This window comes from Talpa occidentalis, unplaced genomic scaffold, assembly GCF_014898055.3.
Source record: "Talpa occidentalis isolate TD23 unplaced genomic scaffold, MPIMG_talOcc4v2.1, whole genome shotgun sequence".
Taxonomy (NCBI): domain Eukaryota; kingdom Metazoa; phylum Chordata; class Mammalia; order Eulipotyphla; family Talpidae; genus Talpa; species Talpa occidentalis.
Window position 1 is genome coordinate 115552984 of NW_026555331.1, and position 23938 is coordinate 115576921.

General features: G+C 34.7%; 1 protein-coding gene across 1 annotated transcript in view; it reads left to right on the forward strand.

Moving 5' to 3' along the window:
• Positions 1–23938, forward strand: part of PCLO (piccolo presynaptic cytomatrix protein) — a 283527-nt gene that overhangs the window by 12014 nt on the left and 247575 nt on the right. Inside the window, 1 exon segment of the mRNA XM_054692491.1 lies at positions 10424–11803. Within this exon segment, the coding sequence (XP_054548466.1) occupies positions 10424–11803 (1380 nt within the window).

Genomic DNA, 23938 nt, shown 5'->3' on the forward strand with positions numbered 1-23938 from the left:
CTTAACTGGCCACCTCATTTAGGTGGAGAGGACTGTTGCTTCATCTCTTTCTTGTAAGACACTGAGGAAAAGATCTAAGAAGAGCCAGTGAGAAAAGAACAGAGCTAGGCCTAATGTCAGGAGACTGAGACCTGTGGAGAAAGAAAGTTAGCAAGACTTTCCTGAAAGTGGGAAGAATTTTTAGAAAAGGAGATTTTCTTTTCTTAGTACATAGGTCTTTATTCCCTTTGTCCCCACCCCAAATTATAAGCAAAGACTGCAGTTTCTCTTAAAAAGGAGGACTGAGCTTGTGTGTGTGTGTGTGTATGTATTAATATTCTCTCTCTAAATGTCCCACTTTTTATAGTTAACTTGAAAGAATAGTTGTTCCAGAAAATGGGAAAGATCACCAGTGCATAAGTTGGCATGTTGGAGAATTCCTTGAAGATAGAAAGAAATTGGGAATGAGGTGACAGAAAAAGAGCCAAGGAATCTACTAGTACTAGTGGTTCCTAAGGGAACCTCAGTGAAGACCTAACCTTGGAATCTGTTAAACATGGAAAGCAGTAGTGATCAAGTAATAACTTAAATAATAAGTTAAATAGCTGCCGTAGGAACAAATAGGACCACTGGATTCTTTCCTGATCTCAGATGGGGAGACCAGAGGTAGGGAGAGGCCTAAGTTTTCTTCCTTCAAGCTAAAGCCAAAGAATTCTTAAAATGAAGAGATGATCTACCTGAAGAAGACCTTCATGAGAAAACCAGGGAGTTGGTAGAAGAGTAAAAATACAAGCAATGCTCCTTTGCCACAACAGTGACATAAAGGAGAAAACAAACAAATGAATAAGACATTACTCAACAATGAGTCACATAAACTAAGTCTGTTATAGTTATTTAGATGCTGACCCTCTGCTATCCTATTTCCTTTTATTTAAAAGAGACAGCTAATGTAGAATCATATCTGTCCACAAATACAGAAAAGCCTCCTTTGATTACCTGTGCTAAAAAATGGAGACATTCACTATAAATTTGTAGTTTGAAAAGCCTAACTTGACACTTTAGCAATAATACTACATAAGGGACATAGTGCAAAACAAAACAAAACAAAACAGAACAAAAATACATGGCCTTATGGAAAGAGTTCATTTAAAAAATAAACTTGCAAAAATTCTTATTATTCCAAAGACTTATTTAAGAGGATACATCATCAATAATAACTGCACTCAAATATCATTGGTCTTATTAAGGATAAAAATGGGTCAATTGATGGCCTGGAAAATTGGGAAGTAAAGATCTGGAATTTTCCTAGTTTGTAGAGTTAAAGAGAATTAAAAAAACCTGCCCTTACTACTTCCTTATTACTTCCTTATGCCTATTTCCTTACTCCTTATTTACACCTATTATATTTTTCTTACTACTTACTTATACCTTATATTGCAGGCACTGTTTTAGACACTGGGGATGTAGGAGTGACTAAAATAGACAAAAAAATTGCTTCCCTCATCAAATGTGTATTGTAAGAGTAACAAAATATAAAGGTGACAGATGGTCATATGTGTTATAAGTAGGAGACGGTTATAAACCAAGGGAAAGGTAGAGATAGGGTACCATTTGGGATTAGAGTCTGTGAGTTGATGGATAATTTGGGAATCTATGATTTTTAATGGCACTAAGGTCTAATTCTTACTTTTAGTTGGAACTGATATTGGGGTTTTGGTGTGGGATAGTAAGGAAAGGGTGGGATAGAATGGGTAGTATTCTGAGATTCCTCTTTTTAACTGTCTCTGGTATGTGGAGCCTGGGAATCCACACTTTGTCACTAGCATGGAAGGGCCCTCTCTGGACTCCTGCCTGGGACTTATGTGGACAGTTGGGTGAAAGTGTTTATCTATAACTCTGGTGCTCCCTTGGGACTCTGGGAGCTCTGAAACTCTAAAAGACATAATAAAAATTGGGGAAATTATATCTAAGAACCCTCATAGGAGTTTTCTGAACAAAGAATCAAGACTATGGAAGGGAAATGAGAACATTGCTCTGAGGTAAATAAAGATGAAAGTCTTCAGATTGTGCAGATCCACCAGTGGCAAAACAAGATTAATAAAAATGACTGATAGATCCATCCCGTTGAAATACCAGATTTCCATGGATAAAGAGAAAACTTGAATGCCTTCCACAGAAAAAAACATTATCTCTACAAAGAGATGAGAAATCTGACAGCCATAATAATCACTGTGAACAAAGAGGACAGCAGATATGGAAACATTTAAAAAAATTTCTAGAGAAGGCAATAAGATTAATTCTGTATTGAAGCAAGATATCAAAAGAAAATAAAAAAGTCAGTTTAAGAATTTTTCACACATGAAAGAATGCTTATCATAGATGAAAGTTATTGCTCTATCTATGTATCTATCTGTCATCTTTCTGTCTATTAATTATACATCCATCCATGGACATATGTGTATGTGTGTATCACAATCACCATAGAACTTCCTCTATTAAAATGGAGTCACTCACTATACCCCAGAAAAGAAGAATGCTGGACAGACATTAATCATTCCAAAAATATGATTGCATCACAGTAGTGAAATGTGAGATATTAGATGGTACTAAAATTAAAAATGTTATGGAATATTTTATTGTGTATTGAAATATATAATACATCAGATATAATTTTTGGATATTGCTTAAGATAATCCTAAAACAAATGATAATATAGTTGTTTGAAAAGAATGCCTCTTTAACAGTAAATTGAATTATATAATATTTTAAATTTATAAATTGAAATATATAATTTATAATGGCAAATGCAAGGAAAGCTCAAAAAAAAGTAAATACTAGTTGATTCTAGAAAGTAAGGCTTGATGGTAGAGATTTTTTTAATTTTTTAATTAATTTATTAAAGGTTAATATACCTTTTGTGTACTATATTTTAACCTTGTGAATTCATGTTATGATTATAACTAGCACTTAAGTAACTTTAAAAATTCTAATTCATCAGATAATTGTTTAAAAAATTACATGGTATGAGAGGCTAGATAAAAATTTAGATTCTTTATTTTTACATCTTTAACACCATCATTCTACTTGGTGAAATGTCAAGAATTTTTTTATTCTAAATGACAATAATGATTGGAAATACCTTGTTCCTGTGATGCCAAGTTTGTCCAGTTCTCTTACACATTATTTGCTGTCACAATGCGGTATAACTAATAATTGCTTTTCCATGAAATTAATAAAGAAAAATAGTATTTTGATCTAAATTTAATGTTTTTAGAAGATAAAAGATTTTTTCTAGTCTCTTAATAATCCATATGATATCATTCATAGTATCTAAATAGAATACCCTGGTTATAGCAAAATTAATTTTTCTTCGTTTAAAATACTTCTCTAATGAAGTTAAAGGACTATCATTTTAAAGAATTTATCATTAAAAAATTTGTATTCCTGAAACATGTATACAAATACCATATTTGTTTACCTCTTTTTTTTGGTGAGGTCTAATTTGCAACATTCTCCTCATGCTTTGGATATTCCCTGTAATATGTATGTATGTATGCATGTATGTATGTATTGTATGTCTATTCCTAATGCTCTACCCATAAGTTTAATCACTAGAACCAAGGTCTTTATTTTTTTTTTCCAAAGATTTATTTATTTATGCATACAAGAGCTGGGATGTAAGCCAGTGGAGCGGAGAGGTGAGAGGATTCACCAGAGACAGAGTGGGGAGCAGAACAGCAGATGTACTGAAATACACTGCTGAGGGGAGCCGTGGGTAAGACAGGAGAGGTCTGCTGAGCCATGTGAGTTAGCTCCCTGGCTGGGGATTGAACTCTTGCTACAGTGGCTGCTGATAGCTTTATTGTGTTGAGACTTAACCCCTTGTGCCACCAGGGAAGCCCAAACCATGGTCTTTAAATGGCTGGATGTGTCAGATGTCTTTCTGCATATCCAACTTTTATAATGTTTACTAAGCCTTTTGTTATATATTAGTGCAACTGATGTGATCTAGCTTGGTAACAACAGATGTTCTGCTGTGAAAGCAGATACCCACACTTCACAAAATCATTTACTGGATCTGTAAACTTAATACATTGATGGGTTAACTTGCTCATTGTTCATGTCCCTAGTGAAAACACATATCTAACACTGTCCTCTATTCGATATCTTAATTAGCTTAGATAAAATTGATCTCTTACAAACAGTTCTGATGTATTATATTGAAGATAAAAATGTCAGTAACCCATTAGAAGTTTTTAATCATTTTCCTTCAAGTAGTATCAATATCAGATGCATCAATAAGTCATCAAAAAATCTAAGTTGTAGTCCTAGCTGTGCCCCTCACACATGTACACCCTATATTCCTATGAATTCATATAAAAGTCGTTCTGGTTTCTTTTGAATTTACTACAAACAATGTTTTCTCCCTTTTTCACTTCATTAAGAAAGAAGATTGGTCTTTTGTTTCAGGAAGGAGAGATCATAGTTTGAACACTGCATTTCAGATTTCACACTAGTGTCTTTATATGCATGTTGTCACTTAATGTGCTCTTAAATGAAATGGTATCTACATTTTTAAGGGTCAGTAAAGATAATAAGAAAATGAGAATTTACATTTTAAAGCAATTTGAAATCTAATGTGGTTTTTTAGAAATCAATTACCAGATAGCCTTTTAGGAAAATGGAAAAGATATGGGATTTTAGATTTGGACAATATAGATATGAATCCTAGCTCAGCTACTGACTTGATGTGTTATTTGGTCATGTCATTTTATTTTTCTGAGTGTTTTGCTTCCTTATTTATAGTGTGAGAGTTTTCATGAAGTTAAAATCACACTTTATAACATAAGCCAAAGTGCTTTGAAATTGAAGCTATATAAATATAATTATTATTGACTTTTATAAAAATTCTAATAGGGAAATGGTGATAGTATTATCATTGCTAACCCTATTTTGTGGTGCAAAAACTCAGGTTAAGAACTTAAGTGACTTTTGCAAGGTTACAGAATTACATAGCAATGAAGCCCATTCAAGAAGCTAGAACTGCAGATCCTAAAGTTAACATTTTTTTAATAGTTAATATATTTTTAATAGAACATAGTATCTTTAACTGGATTGTTTAGTCACCATACCATTTCCAAAATTTCTATGTGCGTAAGAGAAAAAAAAAATTTTTTTTTAATATATTTTTTAGGTGAAAAGTCAGCCTTCTTGGTTGGACTTTATTTTTGGAATTTTGTGTAAAAAAAATTCAAAATCCAAGAGCACTGGTTTTATACCTTCTTACTCACTGCTTTCCAAACCAGAGTCATATTGCTGAGTTCTTTTATGTCCTTTAAGAAAGTGGTGAGCGCCTACTTTAAGACAAACACTCTGTTAGAGTATGAGAATAGAAATGATGGTGATAACTTTGCTCAATGAAAAGAGTCAAACTCAGAGTCAAGAGAGAATAATTTCACAAATGATGATATTTTGTTTTAATAAGTGATGGAATTGTATTTGTAAAATAAAACATAATAAATTTATGTAGATTATGTCTAGTCATATGTGAATGTCACCTTTCCTGCTCTTTTTTCTCTCAACTCAAAAGTCAGGCTATTTTTTATTAGTTCCAAAACAGAAATGTGACATTTCTACCATTTGTTCTGTAAGATGAGAATTGTCGGCATAATTTAAAAAACTCTTAGGAAACAAATTTACATTTATGTGAAACAATTCAAAGAAGTTGAATGGAAGATTTCACTATAAGAACATGTGATTAGAATTATTGCATTTGTTGAGGAAAATTTTACCATGTAGATCTATATATTTTTTAACTTAATCCTTTAGGGGAAGGATTAAAAAGTTATCAGGGAAATAAATGGTAATGAAAAATATGGATAGAATTTGTGGAAAAAAATTAAAATATTGTAAAGTTGATTAAGTGCAATTTAAACAGATTTTTCTTGAATACACTTGAAAATACATATATACAACTGTAAAATTTGATTAAATTATAAGTCAAAAGGGACTTCTATTAACAATAAGCTAAGGCAGCTAAGAGAAGCTACAATCTATTATGAAACTATGTCTTTTTATGTAAGTGTTAATTTACTTTAAGCATTGTATATATTTAAAAATATTTTTTCCTTTCCAACACAAGATAAATAAGATTGTCTTAATTCCAGTGAACATAATTGAATTCAAAGAATGATGCTTGCAAAATACATAATGAATTAAAAAAATTCATATGACTTGATTTTCACTAAAATAATTTATTTGCTCTATTAAATTTAGAATTTAGTAATAGTTGAACCATGATATATTTAATCATTAGATTTTTTTCATTCTATTACTTGGATATTGGAGATAAGAGTTCTTCTGATGCAGTTGTAGGGCTTCTTAGTACCTTTTCTTGTATTCTCCCCATCATTTATCAAATAAATGTTGATGATTATCAGGATGTTGGGAAGTGAGTACTATTTCTAACAGGAGACCTGGAAACTTGTTTACGAAATCTTTGTGGAAGACCGTTTCTGTGAATCAGACTTGTTCTCACATGTTGTCTGACATCTACAACCTGAGGAAGAGATAAGGACTAAAATCTTTAAAGTTCCTCATTCGTAGCTATAGTGGAATGAATGAAGACACCCATCATTTGATCATGCAGAATTAGGGGACCATCTGTGTCAATAATATAGGATCCCGATGGAATTGGCAGCCAATTTTTAAAAAATGATGATAGTAAATTCAACTTCATTTCTTTTCAAAGAGAGAGAACTGCTTAATTTTGGAAGTGAAATAGGCAATAATTGTCCCAGGCAGAGAAAATATGTGTGTTTAGAAGATATGGTAAGGATGGGGGACTCCTTACTTTGAATCAAAGTGGAGATAGATTGCCATGGCACAGGTAGAGAGTAGGTACTTGAGAATGGCGTGCAACCAGAAACTGAAGGTAGAAGTCTGTCCTATGAACTGAGTAGACAATGGGATTCATAGAGTGAAAGCAGAGCTCTGTGCTTGAAGAGCACAGTCATTTTCAATTAGCTAATTCAAACTAGCTCAAAAAATATTTGTGAATACTTCTAATGCTTATAGTGTCAGTTAGACCATGGGAGTTAGACTATTGCTAGGAAGTCTTTACTATTTGTTGTACTCTTTTGGGGCATATATACCTGGAAATACCAGCATCTGTAAATGCCAACTTAAGAAAACTAACAAAATTGTATATTTTGCATCTCTTACACAAAACTAACCTTATGTTATAGTTATTGGAGAGGCACTGTAGTATTCTGGAAGTAGTTAAAGTCAATCCTTTCCATTTGTTTTAAGCAGTTTACTTTTGGTGGAAGTATTTGAGAAATAAGGGCCTGATAAGGGACAGTGGCTAGTGGAAATAGAAATTTGAAAAGATGAATGGAAAATTGCTTTGCAAAAACAGAGCTGATACACTTGAAGAAACATTGAGTAAAAATATCACTGAATCTATGACTCAATGGCTGAGAGGACGAAGTGCTTACTGTTGATTATTTGCCCTAAGTGCATGGGGAAAGATGTGACCTACAGAAATGTGGAAGTTAGTTCTTGGTGTTAATGCTGGCAGAGAGGTGGAGGGTACTTGTAGACTTTTTCATGTTCTCAATGTGTCATCTTTTTAGTTACTGTTTTTCATTTGAATCAGGAAATTGGAAATGCTGCTGTTTTCAGTATTAGATTAAGTGCGTAGATAAAAATCTCTTTTATTTCAACAAATTTGAGCAGTAGAATTAAATAAAAAGGAATTCTTTCTAAAAAATCCTAGGAGGATAAAAGGCTTTTCGTATTTTAATAGCTATCTATAGGCAATGCTTTTAACCTGTATTCTAGCAGCCAGGAGGAACTTTGAGGGATCAAAAGTTGTTTATGTGTTGTTTATCTACTTAAAGAAAATATGGTCATTAAAAGGACAAAAGACAGGGCAATTCAGCAGTGTTTAAGAAAAGAATATATTAAGAGGAAAACAGATTTCTCCCTGGGACAGCAGGGACTTGTCTTCCCCCTCTTTCCTAACTGCCCCATCTCTGCTTATATAGAAACATAGTCATGTACATTTATAACTGTAAGGAATCATTTGATTTTGGAATAATAGTACAGCATGTGTTTTCCAGTGGTGATGTACCTCATCCATTAGATACGTCATCTTTGGGTTCTAATTTTGTGGTGGACCAGAGGTGGAGTGAGAGCCTACTAGCTTGCTATGCACAAAGTGCTAATGTTCACATTGCAGAGAGACAAATATTTTACTGGTAAAGCCAAGTACAAATTTTCAGGTGAGCGGAAGGAAATAAGCAGGAAGAACAGAACATAGGAATCATCACAATATCATGAGCTACTTATAACAAGTGTAACCTTCAAGTTTACATTATATATTATCTTGTTTCTTATCTGACTCTTTGACAATAATGTACTCTCCTTAAGGATAGAGACTTTTGTTGCTTTTACTCGGTGGTATGTGCTAAGTAGAAGGTGCTCAATGAATATTTGAATACAGAAATTAATAGGTGAATAAGTTTCGCATCTACATTGGCTATGCTATTTGTCAAAAAGAATAAGAATAGTTAATGATAATGTAAATTATTAACCTTAACCTTAGGAGTATGTAATGGAAAGGGTTAACATTAATTCAGATATCATATAATATTTTATAAAGAAAAATTGATAACAGTGTATGTAAAGAATTGTATTTATGTTTTACTTTTTTATTTTGCTGGTTATATAATTATGAAATAGGAGAACAGCAGAATTGACATTGAGAGTAGGGGTGATGTCTGAATAGGAAGAAGCACATTTATAGTGTAATTTCCTTCCATCAAGTAGGGGATAAAATGGGATGAAAGTTTCTTACATTCTGGCCTTCCTTTAGTAATGATACTTGTAAAATCAGCTTTAACTTGATTAGTTTTGAGACTTTCAATATTCATATGTATAGAAGTTTTTAGTGAAGTGCTTCAAAATACAGAAAATTAAATATAAAAATATTTTTAATACCTATATTGAAAATAATGTAATGAACACAGCCATATTTAAAAAATACTGCTTTTGCTTTTTGATTCATATTTTATACAGTAATATAACATTTCAATTAGAGTTGAAATTCTTTTAATTTTCTTCAAATATTTTTATTCCATGAGATTGCAAAATTAACCTTGTTATACTGGTGTACGAGTTTAAATAATTTCAGTGTGCTTTCTTATTTTAAAGTCCTTTTAGTGATAAAAGTAATCAAGAGTTTTTTTTTTCCAATAGAAAAGCTTTGCTTTATAAGCTGTCAATTAACAAGTGTTTTAAAAAAAAAAAAACCTAAGGAATCACTCATTTAGTTTATTACAAAAATGAAGTTGTTTGCAACTAAAGAATATATTTTCATCACCTAACACTTCGTAGTGTGGAAAAATTCTTTGGTACCTGTTTTAAAATTTTTTACCATGTAGAATTTTCTAGGGAGAACTCAGTGCTAAACTGGTCACATTGATTTCCTTCAGTGGAGAAATCTGGATTATATAGACTTTGAAAACCTAAAGTACTTTGGTAATATATAAAATTTTGTACAATTAATATATATCAATTTGGAATAAAATTCTAAAAATAGGTACTCTTAGTTACTTTTAAATTCTCTTTAAAATTTGGTATCAAATTCAGAAGCTCATTCACAATGGATGTGATAGGAAGAGTAGAAGCAATGAAACAGGCATATCTCACATACACACATATCATATAGCATCAAATACATAGATTGGTCATTACATTGCTCTTTTCTGTATATTCAAGTAATTAATAAAGTAAATTGTTTTCTCTGTTAGATCTTGGTATTTATGATAATGTGAGGGAACATCATTATTTTTTTCTTTATTTTCTTAACAGAGAATGTTCTCTTTCTAACCCAGCATGGTTAACAATTATCATTTTCACACATTTGAGTATGTTGTCTTGGAGGGGGAAGTTAATGGTCTGTTAATTTAAGAAATTAGCAAAGTGTTAATGATTTGACAAGTGTACTCTGTGTTGTATAATTGAAAACTGTTTATGAGCCCTTAGTTACTAAAATATAACATAACTGATTTATGGAATTTATTGTTTTATAACTCATGTTTTTTAACTATACATCTCTTTCTATTTTGGGATGTAATCAAACAGTAGATCAAAGGCAGAGAACAACAAAATCAACATTGGAAAAAAATGTAACCCTGTTAATTTTTACTTCTTATTTTCCTTAATATATAGAATGCTTCAGTCACTGAAATGTATTAATTATACTCTACTGTAGTTAACCTTTTAGATATTTTAATATAAATTACTTTAAATAATCAGTAATTTAAATTTTGAACAATGATAGACATGATTTAAAATGGCACCATGCATTTTTAAAATGTTTATATATTTTTACATTTTTACCACCTCAGTGACCACTGTTTTATATTATTTCTAGATAAAAGAGTGGCTCTGTTTAAACTGTCAGATGCAAAGAGCTCTAGGAGGCGAACTGGCTCCAGTTTCTTTATCACCTCAGCCTAAACCCAAGACTGTTCCTTTTAGTCCTGCGTCAGCAGCAAGCAAGCCTTCTCCACAGTCGCAGCCAGCGTCTCCAAAAAAGGATACTGCACCCAAACAGGATATCTCAAAGACACCTGAGTCTAAAAAGCCCCCACCATTAGTGAAACAGCCCACTCTCCACGGTTCTCCCCCAGTCCCAGCCAAGCCAGCCCCTCCCAAAGAGCCTTCTGTCCCATCTGAGCAGGCCAAGTTCCCCGCGACTGAAGATAAACCAAAGCAGCCCAAGACGGTAAAGTCAGCTCCAGAGACTGTGCCCTCATCGTCAGCAGCCACAAAACCTGATATTCCAAGCTCCAAAGTACAAACCCAGGATCAAGAGAAAACAATCCCTCCTCTAAAAACAGATGCTGCCAAACCCTCCCAAAGTTTTCCACCAACAGGTGAGAAAGTCACCCCATTGGATTCTAAAGTTATACCTCGACCAGCATCAGATTCAAAAATTATTTCACACCCTGGGCCCACTTCAGAGAGCAAAGGTCAAAAACAAGGGGACCCAGTTCAAAAGAAGGAGGAGCCTAAGAAAGCACAAACCAAAATGAGTCCTAAGCCAGATGCCAAGCCAATGCCAAAAGGGTCGCCGACACCTTCAGGCCCACGACCAACCACTGGCCAAGCTGCTCCTGTGTCTCCACAGCCCTCAAAGCCTCAGGAACAGCCCAGACGTTTCAGTCTGAACCTGGGAAGTATTACCGATGCCCCTAAATCACAGCCAACAACTCCTCAAGAATCTGTGACTGGAAAACTTTTTGGGTTTGGCGCATCAATCTTCAGTCAGGCATCAAATCTAATCTCCACAGCTGGCCAGCCTGCATCTCATTCACAAAGTGTGTCAGGGGCCCCCACCAAACAAGTCCCACCTCCTTCACAGCCACCTATGTCTCAGGGGCCCCCCAAATCCATGGGCACGGGTCAGGCGCCACCGGTACCTGCAAAAGTGACACCTGTGAAAAGGGAAACAAAAGCTCCTGTGGCTGGAAAATTAGAGTCCAAAGCCGAACAAGCTCCAACAATAAAAAGAACAGAAATAGAAAAGAAGCCTCCACCTGTTAAGGATAGCAAACCTGCACCAGCTGAGCCTCAAAAACCTGTCCTTCCCAAAATGGAGAAAACCCCCAAACCAGACTCAGCCTGTCCACTCTGCAAAACTGAACTCAACGTGGGTTCAAAGGCTCCTCCTAACTTCAGTACCTGCACGGAATGCAAGAAGCAAGTGTGTAATCTCTGTGGATTTAACCCTACACCACACTTGACTGAGGTAAGCCATGTATTAAATATACATCTATGTTACATATGGATTTGATTACATTGTGTTTTTTCTGAAATATTTTGGTAACCAGGTTTCTGAGGAAAAAATACATTTCTAGTGAAGAAAACAAGTAAGTATTGGTATCTTAGAAGACGTTTCAATTTATTTATTACAGGCTTTCTTATAAAAATTTATGAGGTTTATGCTTCTTTGGATTAATGTACTAGAGCAAAAAGATGATATAAATTGCAACTTATATGAAAATTATTTCAGTCCTTCATGAATTAAAGATCTACATCTTAGGACTATTTGCTTTTCACCTACAAATGCCAAATAAGAGTTGTAATTTACTCTTCTCAAAATCTCTGATTTTTCTGGTATTTTTAGTACATTAAAAAAAAGTAAGGTTGATACCTACCAGATCTGTAAACAATGAGATCTATTATTTTGCAAAAATCAAGAGCTTTATAGAAGTTAATATTGCCTAACTAGAAAATATTGTTTAAAATACATTATGTCTAGGCTTTTTAATAATTTTGTTTCAGCTATTATGTGGCATAAATATAATAGAGAACTTTATTAGGAACTGTGAAAGAAAAAAAGAGGCATATATTTCAGTTTGTAACATCAGGGAATTTTTTTAATGGGATGACAGTGGCATTTTCTACACAATTCAAATGACCAAAAAGCAGAAGGCAGATTTCTGCTTAATATAGTTATCAGATAATGAATCTATAAGCATTAGTAATGTGTTAGGGCTATTAGAATATTTGGATTTGGGAGGATACTGAATGGTTAAGCACTTGCTGCATAGTTAAATAACATCAATGTTTTAATAAGATTTGTGGGAATGAATTTTAAGTAATTTTCATTGTTTTTATACAAATCAGAAATACTTAAGGATTATTTTTCCACTGTCCTTGATTTTGTAATTCACTGGAATTGAAAAATTAAATAGATTTTAGCAATTATGTAAAAGAGTTAATTTGGGTTAGTTTTTAAAAAGATTAAACCATGAGAAATATTTTCTTTTTTCTTCTGAAAGACAGATTGCTTTGACATGATTAACAACATATTAACGTATTGTCCCTATGAACTTAAGCAGATTTTCAGAATGTTAACTGAAATCTATTTGAAAGGAAGATAAAATTTGGTTTCTCTTAGCACTTTATGAGTGGAAACAACTATAATTGTGACAGTGTTTTCGATTCAATGAAAAAGTAAAACAAAAAATAAACCTTAAGTGCGTTTCATATTTTTAGAAGAGTTGTTTTAGTTGTGTATTCATGATGAGTGAAATTTTGATTTTCCCTATACAATTGTGTTTATTTTGTAGATTTAAAAAAATTGTACCCTTTGTTCAGGAAGCCTTATGGAATAAACATAAGGCAGTTAATTTAGTGCTAAAGCAAACAGTAACAGTAAAGACAAAACTATAAAATTTGCATTTCAAGTGTATTTGTGCATACTAGAAAGGTGTATTGTGGAGGACTGTGACGTGTGTATGTTTGTCCATATATTCATTCGGACCATAGTGAGTATTAGAAATCTGTCCGAATTTGGAGGTATGAGAGACCCTTGGGTAGAGAGAACATGAATATTTTAGGAAAAATCTTTGATTTTCTGTGTGTTGGCAAATTAAATTTTGGATGTGGTAACTTGGAAAGGAGATTTCTTGACTAAGATGTGGAATTTCAATAGAAAATATAAATGGTCTCAAGCATTTAGATGGTTTAGGCAAAATCCTATTTTAAATATGTTAAGTGGGATTTAGACAATCTGTCATTGTTCAGATTATGTTGCACTTTGAATTTGGAAGATCATGTTTCAGAGGAGAGAAAAAGAATTTGATGTAACAATAGCAATGGACTGGTGCTTCTAGTCCAAGTTGACTATGGTGAACCAAATGAAATTTTCAGTTAGTCTAGGCCTGACTGCCAGTGGTCTCCAGGTAAAAGTCCATTGGCTGACCTGGCGTCAAGTGAGTGAATGAAGGTTAGTGGAGATATTTCCTACTATTATTCTATTATTACCCCAGAGCACATTGTTGGATGGGCAGAAGGGGTTAATAGTATTTGTTAGAATGTGTGAGCAGAAAGGCACATTGTATTTTCTTGTGTGTGTGTGTGTTTGTGTATACATATATCTCTAGAAAATTGTAACTGTTACAGGACAACCCCAATGTTAAATGGGTTGCCTGACTGTGAGTCCTCACCCATGTGCTTAAAAGGAACTTATAATGAGACTCAACTGCAGGCACACACAAAAAGTTTAATAAAGGTTTATTTATTTTTTTTAAAAGGGGAAAATGAAGAAAAGAATAACTCAGGGAGTAAGAGAAATAAATTGGTGAATGTGTCCTACCAGTTCCACTGAGTTAGGACCCTAATAGAACACTGAAAGTTGGTGAAAGATCAAGCACCTCCAAGGCCCACATATCTGCTATATACCAAACCTGGCTGCTTAACTCCATCCTCAGTTCCCAGCATCCTCCCTTCGGTGGTGATGACATTTCTGGATTAGTGGTCCTTGGTGCCTTGGATCTCTTTGGTCTGGGGAGGGCGAGGAGTCCATAAAACCTGTTTGTGGAGTTTGTTCAGGACATCCCTTCCCCAACTTAATACGATTTAAAGGTTTAGTTTGTCATGCTCTCACTGTTCATGCTATTAGTCTCCCCCATTTCTGTCAGTTAGTTGTGATTAGGAAACCATCATCTCCTTGATTCTTATTTTTATTTCTGCCTCTTCTTCATTCTGCTTTGTGATATTTTTCTTATGCTCCATTATTTTCTGCTGGTCTGGCACTGTATTTTGATTCTAGTTTTAGAGAGCTCATTCTGAAACACAGGCTGCATGCCTGTGGGTCAGGATTCAACCTTTTCCATTTATTTTTCTAATAAGTGATAATTAAGTCTGTATTAGCCTCTATACCTACTACCCTAATCCCTGAGAGGCAGGACTTCTTTTCTTCTTGGTGCCATTTTGCACTCCCCGATAGCTGTTGGTTGTGTTCCCCGTGTGCTGAAGAGAGCTGGTCTTAGTTTTCCATGCCTTAGGGAGCCCAAGCCAGTTCCCTCCCTCTCCTGCACATTAATCAACATACCTGTCCCTAAGGTTGCTTCCTGTCTATGCTACACAGCATCTCCCACAGCACCAGAGGAGTGCCAGGGCTGCCTGCTGGGCCCTGGGCTGGAGCCAGGCTTCAGCCTAAGCTTTATGATTTAACTGTTTGATGCTTAGTTTGTATAAATGGTGTTAAAATCCATTAAGGAACAACTTCTGCCAAATCAGGGGATATCTTATCTTGGAAGGAGTTTTAAAAGTAGCAGCAGGGCTTTCTGAAAGAGCTAGTCTTATGCATTCTGGAAGCATGCTGAGAAAAACAGCCTGTATTGGCAATCAGTTTGCCTAGTAAAATTTAATCATCCTAGTTCAGTTCACATGCAAAAAAGGTGTAAAAATTACTCATAGCAGGTATTTATTTTGTTGTTTTTACTAGCTTCTCACAAGTAACCTTTTACTATGAAAATAAGGCTTTACACTGTTTCCTCATGTTTCAGGAACTCCTAGAGTCATAATTTTGCTTCCTTATTAGTAAGATAATTGTGTATGGCTTAAGAGATATAGGAATAGCTAGCATATATTTGTCACTAGGCAACAAACAGGGCTTTTGAATCAATTAAGACCCAGTGGTGCAACTGAGATCCCTTCAGATATTTACACTCAAATACCCAAGGAAGGCCTAGTGGAGATGAACTGCATTTTCTTAGTTTGACAAACACATAATATCATTGCTTTAATAGTAAAAAAATCACATATCCAAATGTACTTAAGTACACACACATATACACACTCTCTTTCATTCATATACAGGAGAAACTAAAGATTGAAAGAATGATCAAAATTCATTAAAGAGAAAAGTATTTACCAATAATCAGTTTACAAAAACTTATATAATGGATATCTACATTCTGACTGCTTATTTCTGGCTTTCATGGCCAAGAGGGAAATCTGATGCCACTTTTTGACTGATATAAAAAAGCTGGTGTTTGTGGAAACACAATTTTTAGTTATTCATTTAAAAAATGTAGTATTCATTTTTAGGAGAAATTTGATATGTTATCTTTTTGTTAAGTAGTACTTAGTTGAATAAAGTCAATGATAGTTTTAAAATGGAAATTTTTAAAACCAATTTATAAAAATAAATTAATTAGTCTTTTTTTCTATGCATTTTTGCACAGTTAATATTCTACTCTATAGAGTAGTTCTATATTCCAACCTTAACATATATTTTATACTATTTCCTCATGTAATTAAAGACCTAAATATTTACAATGATTAATTCTTGGATGTATGCTTTTTCATCCACATTCTCTTCAGATTAGGGATTTAGGCTTTCATTTTTTTATTATAAATAAGATGAAAATTTTTGGAAATAAATGTTTGTATTCTAAATTCTTTCCCAAGGAAAACTAACCTCCCTAAATGAAAGGCAATAACCCTGAAGTATCAAATTTTCTTTGGAGATGTGAAATAGTTAAAATTGCCACTGCTAGTATATATGGTTGCTTTCTTACTACAGTCTCTCCAAAATTGAGTAATATCACTTAAAATGATATTTGTTAACATGGAAGTCTAAAAAGACTATTTATTGTTGATTTGATTTGTATTCCTTTGATTACCAGAACATTTTTCAGACATTAAATATGAGCAGATAATTCTAATTATGATCCCAGCAAACTTTTTGTACAGACATTGTGGGAAAAATAAACTTATCAATCCTGCTATTTTTTTTGTTAACAGGGCTAGAATTTACCAGACCTGTGTGAAAGGCATTGTGCCAGATATTTGTCTCACTCTACACTGTGTGGTAGGTTTTGTACTTATTTTAGGAATTAAGAAAATGAATATCAGAAAAGTGCAATTATCAAGCCAGAGAGGCATAGCTCAGAGGCTGAGCCAGTGCTTTTTCTCCTATACTATGTTTAAATAACCTGGGGAACTAGCTAACAAATGTCATTTGTTTTGTGCTTTTCTGCCTGTACCAGCTGGCAAATTCTAGTACTTTAATACCAACAAATCTGTGCATAAAACTAGGTAACAGGGCCCCCCTGGTGGCGCAGGCGGTTGAGTGCAGCACTGTGAAGCTGTCCACAGCCTCTGCAGCACGGGTTCGATCCCGACCAACCACCTGGCAAGGGTCCCACACGGCGTGGCAGACCTCTCCTGTAGTGCCCGCTGCTCCCCTCAGCAGTGTATTTCGTCAGTCTGCCTGTTCTGTTCCCTGCTCTGTCTCTGGTGAATCCTCTCACCTTCCTGCATATCTGGCCTGTACCCCGGTTCTTGTATAAATAAATAAATAAATATTAAAAAAAATTCTTTCCTTAAATTTCGTGAACAAAGAACAATAGGAAAAATGTGAAATAAAACAACTCAACTTTATATTCAAACAAGCATTGCCCCAGCAGAAAATATTCCTAATTTCATCATTTTCTTGCCTTATTATGTGTGGGTTACATAATTGTATATATTAATATAATTTTAATATAGTTTGAAATAAATTCAGTGTACTTCTACTGTACAAACAAATTTGTGGGCCAGACTCTGAGATTACTCTTTCATTAAATTAAAATCAGATAGCAAAGTAATATTTCTGGTCTAAATATAACAGTCTATTCTACTGATAATATAATTTATATTTTAGATTTATACAACTTATTTTACATCTATCTTAATCTAGCAGAAAAAGCGTAGTGATAGATATTCATGTAATTAAAAATATCTTTTTAAGGAACTCTCCTGCACTGCTGGTGGGAGTGCAAATTGGTCCAACCACTATGGAGAGGTGTGTGGAGATTTCTTTAACTACTAAACATAGAGCTTCCATATGATCCAGCAATTCCACTCCTAGGTATTTACCCAAATGACACAGAAACAGTAATTCCAAAGGGCACCTGCACCCTATGTTTATAGCAGCACTATTTACAATAGCTAAGCTATGGAAGCAACCCAAATGCCCAAAAATAGATGACTGGATCAAGAAAATGTGGTACATATACACAATGGAATATTACTCAGCAATCAAAAAATATAAACACATGCAGTTTGCAGCAACATGGATGGAGCTAGAAGGGATCATGCTCAGCGAAATAAGTCAGAAGGAAAAAGAAAAATACCGGATGGTCTCACTCATAGCAGGAATTTAGAAAACCTAAATAAAAGACCATGAAAAAGACTAATCAATACAAAGTAAAAATCAAAATCAACAAGCAACTATAAACCAGAGACATATTACAGGGAGGGGGGGTAGGGGGAAGGGAAGAGTGGGGAAAGGAAGGACTAGAGTCAAAATAAGGGGGAGGTGCAATTGTATGGGGAATATAACCAAAATGAAAATGCATACATTGTGCAAAGATGAAAAAAGATGTAAGAATTATATAAAATAAAATAATTTAAATAAAAAAAGAAAAAGAAAAAATATATCTTTTTATATTTAGCAACCTTGGAATTTTTTTAATACACGTATGTGTGTGTCATGTGTAGATTGCCTAAACTTGGACTTAATTACTTTCTGTAATTTTAAAGAGTTTTGTAAGAAAATATGTTTATGAACAGAAATTTTGGGTTAGGGTTAGGGCTTAAGGGTTAGGGCTAGGGTTTAATTTACTTTAATTTACTTTAATGTGATTAATTTACCAATTGTGGAAGCCACAGAAAGAAGAGATGTTCATTTAAAACACTTTCATCTAAAAAAAATGCTATGTGATTGATTAAGCAACTTATAAAGATCATAGGGTAAATGATGGTTGTGAGTTCCTTAATTGTATTTTAAAAATGAAATTAAATTTATAATACCATCAATTTACATTTAACCATGTCTGAGTAACACTTGTTATACATTTTCATCCAGTTTCAATTTATTTCACTAAATTATGTAGAATGATTTTTTTAACATACCATGTAATGTCACATCATCTCAAAGGATTATCACAAGCAGTTTTCTTTTAATACATGCCAAAAATAGAACCATTCCACCTGAACCACTCAAAGGAGCGCTAGTTAAAGCATTTCATAAACAAGGTACCTTTTCATTGAGAAAACTGTGAGGATGTTAGTTCCTTTTGCCATTTATTCAGCTTTCATGAAATTCTGTAGACTTCTCATATCTATTACATGTCATCTATTTATTCTACCATTCCTGTTTAATTCATCAGTATACTGCAATACATGAGTAACTATTAGAAAATAACCACTCTGTCTAAAATAAACTGCATTCAGAGAGAAATAATTATGTAAGTATTATCTAAGTATGTAAAATCTTAATAATAGAATTGAATGACTTAGATACAAGTGAATAGTGTCAGCTGAACCATGAAAAACAAAAGATTGAATATGTTTCGTGACTTTTATTAAAAAAATCACCCTCTATTTAAAACCTTGCTCGCTTATCAGCATTTCAAACCACCTAGAGTCAGTTTTCTTCTGGCATCTCCTGGCAGTATAAAAACACATACTAATTGATGGACCAAACAGAATCTGATATTGCACCTATCTGAATCATATGCAACAGTTTATTTTCCCCAAAAATGTATTTTATTGAACTGTAATCCCACAAGCCACTACATTAAAAACAAGTCCCTTGGTTAAGAAAATTTGTAAATGCTTCATATTTAATCCATTGCATATATTGATGCTATGAGAAGCCTTTTAATATAGTATTTTCTTTAATTTTGTATATAAATATTAATTTTATCACAATTTTTCATTTGACAGAACTAGTGTTCAAGAAGAAACTCATTGGGAAATGCTGATGTACAAATATGTTTGAAAGTCATTTTGTCATTATGGAAAAGTAACAAGATTGATTTGCTTAAGTAAATGAATAAAACCTGTGTAATCAAGGCATATGTGATTAAAAGCAGAAACAAAACAGAAGATGGCAACCTAATCAAATTTAATAACATTGTTCAGGGTGAGTCATGTATACATATAGAACAATGAGAAAAACATCCTCAGACCATCATCTGTTTCTCTCTACATAGTGAACTTAAAACAATAGCTCTTAACAATCAATTGAAATCTCAGAAGCTTCTCTTCATTGGCTTATAATCGTTTCCTTTCTTTTTGCAGTATTTATTATTCTGACTTATAACCTCCCAAGACAATATTGCATAATGGTTAAAGGTTCAAGTTCAAAAGCAGGTTCAAGTTCTAGTCCTATCACTTGTTGATGAAAAAGTAATCTCTATAAAAAGTAACATCAGGGCTTCCCTGGGGGCGAAAGGGGTTATGCACCACACTATGAAGCAATCCACAGCCTCTGCTGCATGAGTTCACTCCCCCAGCAGGCCAGGGAGCAACTCATATGGTGCAGCAGACCTCTCCTGTCTCACCCGCTGCTCCCTTCAGCAGTGTATTTCAGTTGGTCTGCCTGTTCTGCTCCCCACTCTGTCTCTGGTGAATCCTCTCATCCTCTGCACATATGGCCTGCACCCCAGTTCTTATATAAATAAATCTTTAAAAAAAAAGTAACATCAAATGAGAAGGGACTGTGTTCTGTGTTGCTGTATCTATATTGCTCTAAGTAGTACCTGGCATAGAGACACTCAAAAAACATTTCAAAATGAATAAAGGTTCAAGTAGGAGTGACTTCATAGTGTGATGGTTAGATGAAATAATTTGTTTCTCTTTTTAGCATAGGATCTGATGCGTGTTACTCCAGAAATACTATTTTAAATATTAAATGCTTTTTAATTAGTACCCTATTTTCTTATTCCCATAATTATTTCTTTTGTCTCCAGAATAATGAATTGCACTATTTAGGAAATGGTGCCATTATACTCACAAACTTAATATTCAACATGTCCTATATTGGAGTTATCAACCTTTCCCCAATTCCTCTGAAAGTATTCCCTGTATTCTAAAAGATACTACAAATCACATGAGTCTTTCCAACATTTCTTTCATCCCACAGAAGCAATGACCTTCAACTTATGTGAATTCTACCTGCTAAAGTTGTCACTTCTGTTATCTCCTTATCCTCAGTTTGAGAGTCTTGTTTGAGTTTTTATTAATACCTCTGCTACTGCAGTTTCTTAAAATTAATTCTCCAAAAAGTTACTGATTGCTTAGTCTCCTATTTTCTATGATCTACTGAATCCTTTCATCTTTTGTCATGTAGGACTATATTCAGTGCCACAGCAATGAATACATTTTAAATCCTTCATGCTTTTGCATGTGCCCTAGTAACCACTATCCCATGTCTTTGTCTCACCCATTTCTTGGGATTCATTTTAAATGTCATTTCCCCTTCAGCCCCTACTTCACTGGTAATGCTTCAGTGATGTATCATAAATGTTATTACAATTATCTGCTTATTTGTATCAATCATCTTACCAGATTGTGACCCCTGGCGCACTTTTTGTACTGTCAAAATATTGGCACATGGTTGGTGTGATATTGTCACATTTGGTCATTTTGTTGACTGAAATATATTTCTCATATATATTTGGTCTTCCTCTACCATTCATTTTTTTAAAAAAAATTTATGCATATAAGTACTAGTATACAGGCCAAAGGTGCAGGGGGTGGAGTGGGGAGAGGATTCACCAGAGACAGTGGGGAGTAGAACAGGTGGACTGGCTGAAAGATACTGCTGAGGGGAGAGGCAGGCAAGACAAGGAGAGGCAGGCGAGACAGGAGAGGTCTGCTGTGCCATGTGGATCATCTCCCTGGCTGGCCTGGGACTGAACTCGTGCTACAGTGGCTGTAGACAGCTTCGTAGTGCTGAGACTTAATCCCTTGCGCCACTAGGGATGCCCCTTCCTCTACAATTCTTTTTTTTTTTTTTTTTTTAGATTTATTTATTTATTTATCCAAGCACTGGGTACAGTCAGAAGCACGGGAGGGTGAGAGAATTCACCAGAGCCAGAGCGGGGAGCAGAGCAGGCAGAAGGACCGAAGTACACTGCTGAGGGGAGCAGTGGACGTGGCAGGAGAGGTCTAAGTGCCTTGTGGGACCCTTGCCGGCAGCCGGGGATCGAATCCGCGCAGCAGAAGCTGCGGGCAGCTTTGCAGCCCAGCAGTCAACCACTGCGCCACCAGGGAGGCCTCTCTATAATTCTTAACTCACAAATCCTAAAATTTAGAATTTCCTAAGTATTTAGAGTGATAAAAAGTGTCTTTTGTTATGTAAATGAATTGGATTTTGGGAAGTACCCTATGCTGAGGAGCCAAGTTGCCAGGAGATCTAACCAAATAACTAGAGGGTTGGGACTTCCAGTCAAACCATTAGATCTCAGTGGAAGGGAAGAGGGCCTGAAGGTTGAATTACATTGCCAGTAGCCAGTGATCTCTAATCAATCTTGTCTTTGTAGTAAACCCTCATTAGAAATCCAAAAGGATAGCAGCCAGAGAGTTCCCAGGTAAGGGAACTACTTCAACTTATCAATGTCAGCAGAGCATAATGTGCCATCTGTTGTTGCTGCAAGTCACATGAATGAGACTAAGCTTTATGGAAAAGAGACAGTGGTTTGGTGACCTATGGAGAGGCAGCAAAGCAGAGTTGTTAAATGGCACCGGTGTTACTTCTTAGTGACATAGTTTCTCCACCTATAAAATGGGCATGATAATAAGAGGACCTATCTCATGCATATCTTTTAATCTGTAAGGATAAAAAAGTGAATACACGTAAAGAGCAGTTTGTGGTATTGCTGATTGCCAGTCCACTATCCGATAGCAAAGAAGCCGAAAAACCATGCCAACAGCTTTGAGAAACGGACCAGTTTAATGCAAGATCACCTGGCAGGAGACTGGTGGCAAGACTCAAATCAGTTTCCCCAAGGATGGGGCTTTGGGCATTATTTATTGAGTTAACAACAAATATAGTCAATGCATATTGATCAATTCTGATTGGTTGCTTTCTGCAAAATCATGGCACTTGAATTTGGGTCCCCAGCTACAACTGTCTGAGCACCTCTTTTTAATGAATGTTGTCCATCAAAATGTGAGGCATCTTAGTACAGTCTTTTATGGCTAGTTTTGGTCTGAACAATGAACACAGTGAACACTGTTCTGGGTGATTTGTCAACATAAAAAAATCAGCTGCTTTTTTTTTCTTGTTTAAAATGGATGGGATGGAGCCTCCCTGGTGGCACAGGGGTTAAAGACCCAGTGATATCAAGCTATTGCCAGCCACTGCAACCCAGCCAGCCAGGGAGCAACCCACATGGCACAGCAGGCCTCTCCTGTCTAGCCTGCTGCTCCCCTCAACAATGTATTTCAGTAGATCTGCCATTTCTGCTTCCCATTCTCTCTGGTGAATCCTCTCACCCCCTGCATTCCTGGTCTATACCCCAGTTCTTGTATGCATAAATAAATAAATCTTTAAAAATAAAATGTGTAGGGGTATTTTGGCCCCATTGTTGCACACCTGTCCTGCTGTTCTTGCAAGCTAAGCAGAAATAGGAAATGATTGTGACCACCACAGTTTTGATGGCACTTGAAATATAATAAATGATAGGTTTGCCAGCTAGAGTTGTCAGGTCTACAAGACATATAGTATCAAGAGGAAGAATCATTGTTACCTTTTGTTAAACATACAAGATAAAAATGATTCTTTTCTAAGTGAAAAAGAAACTGCTTAATGAAATGTGTTTTGATGTCAAATGGAAAGTGTGGGCCTGTATTCCAAGCTTGAGAGATTATTTCAGATTATTTTATGTAATGTGGTAAAAGGTAATGGGCCTTGACTAAAAGGAAAACACAGGCATTACTGTGTTCTTTTATTTGCTATGTCAACAGTGCTTCTATTTTTACTTATTTGATGAGCTTTTCTCTTTGTGCCATATTAATATGAATGCTCTCTTTACATATGAAAAGAAGCAAAGTATCTCTAAGATTTTGAAAAGACTTATCTGAAAGTTTTATCATGGATTTTCTTGAAATGAGTGTATTTGGGAAGCCTTAGAAAATTGCTGAGCAGTGATTACTGCCAAGAATATGTTGAATTCAAGAGAAATGCTCACTGAAACTTATGGCTAAATGGCTTACTTCATATCAGCCATGATCTGAGATTTATTTTCTTTCCTGACATTTGAATGAGTTGTTCACACTTTTGAATTAAATGGAGGCTTTATATCTTTCT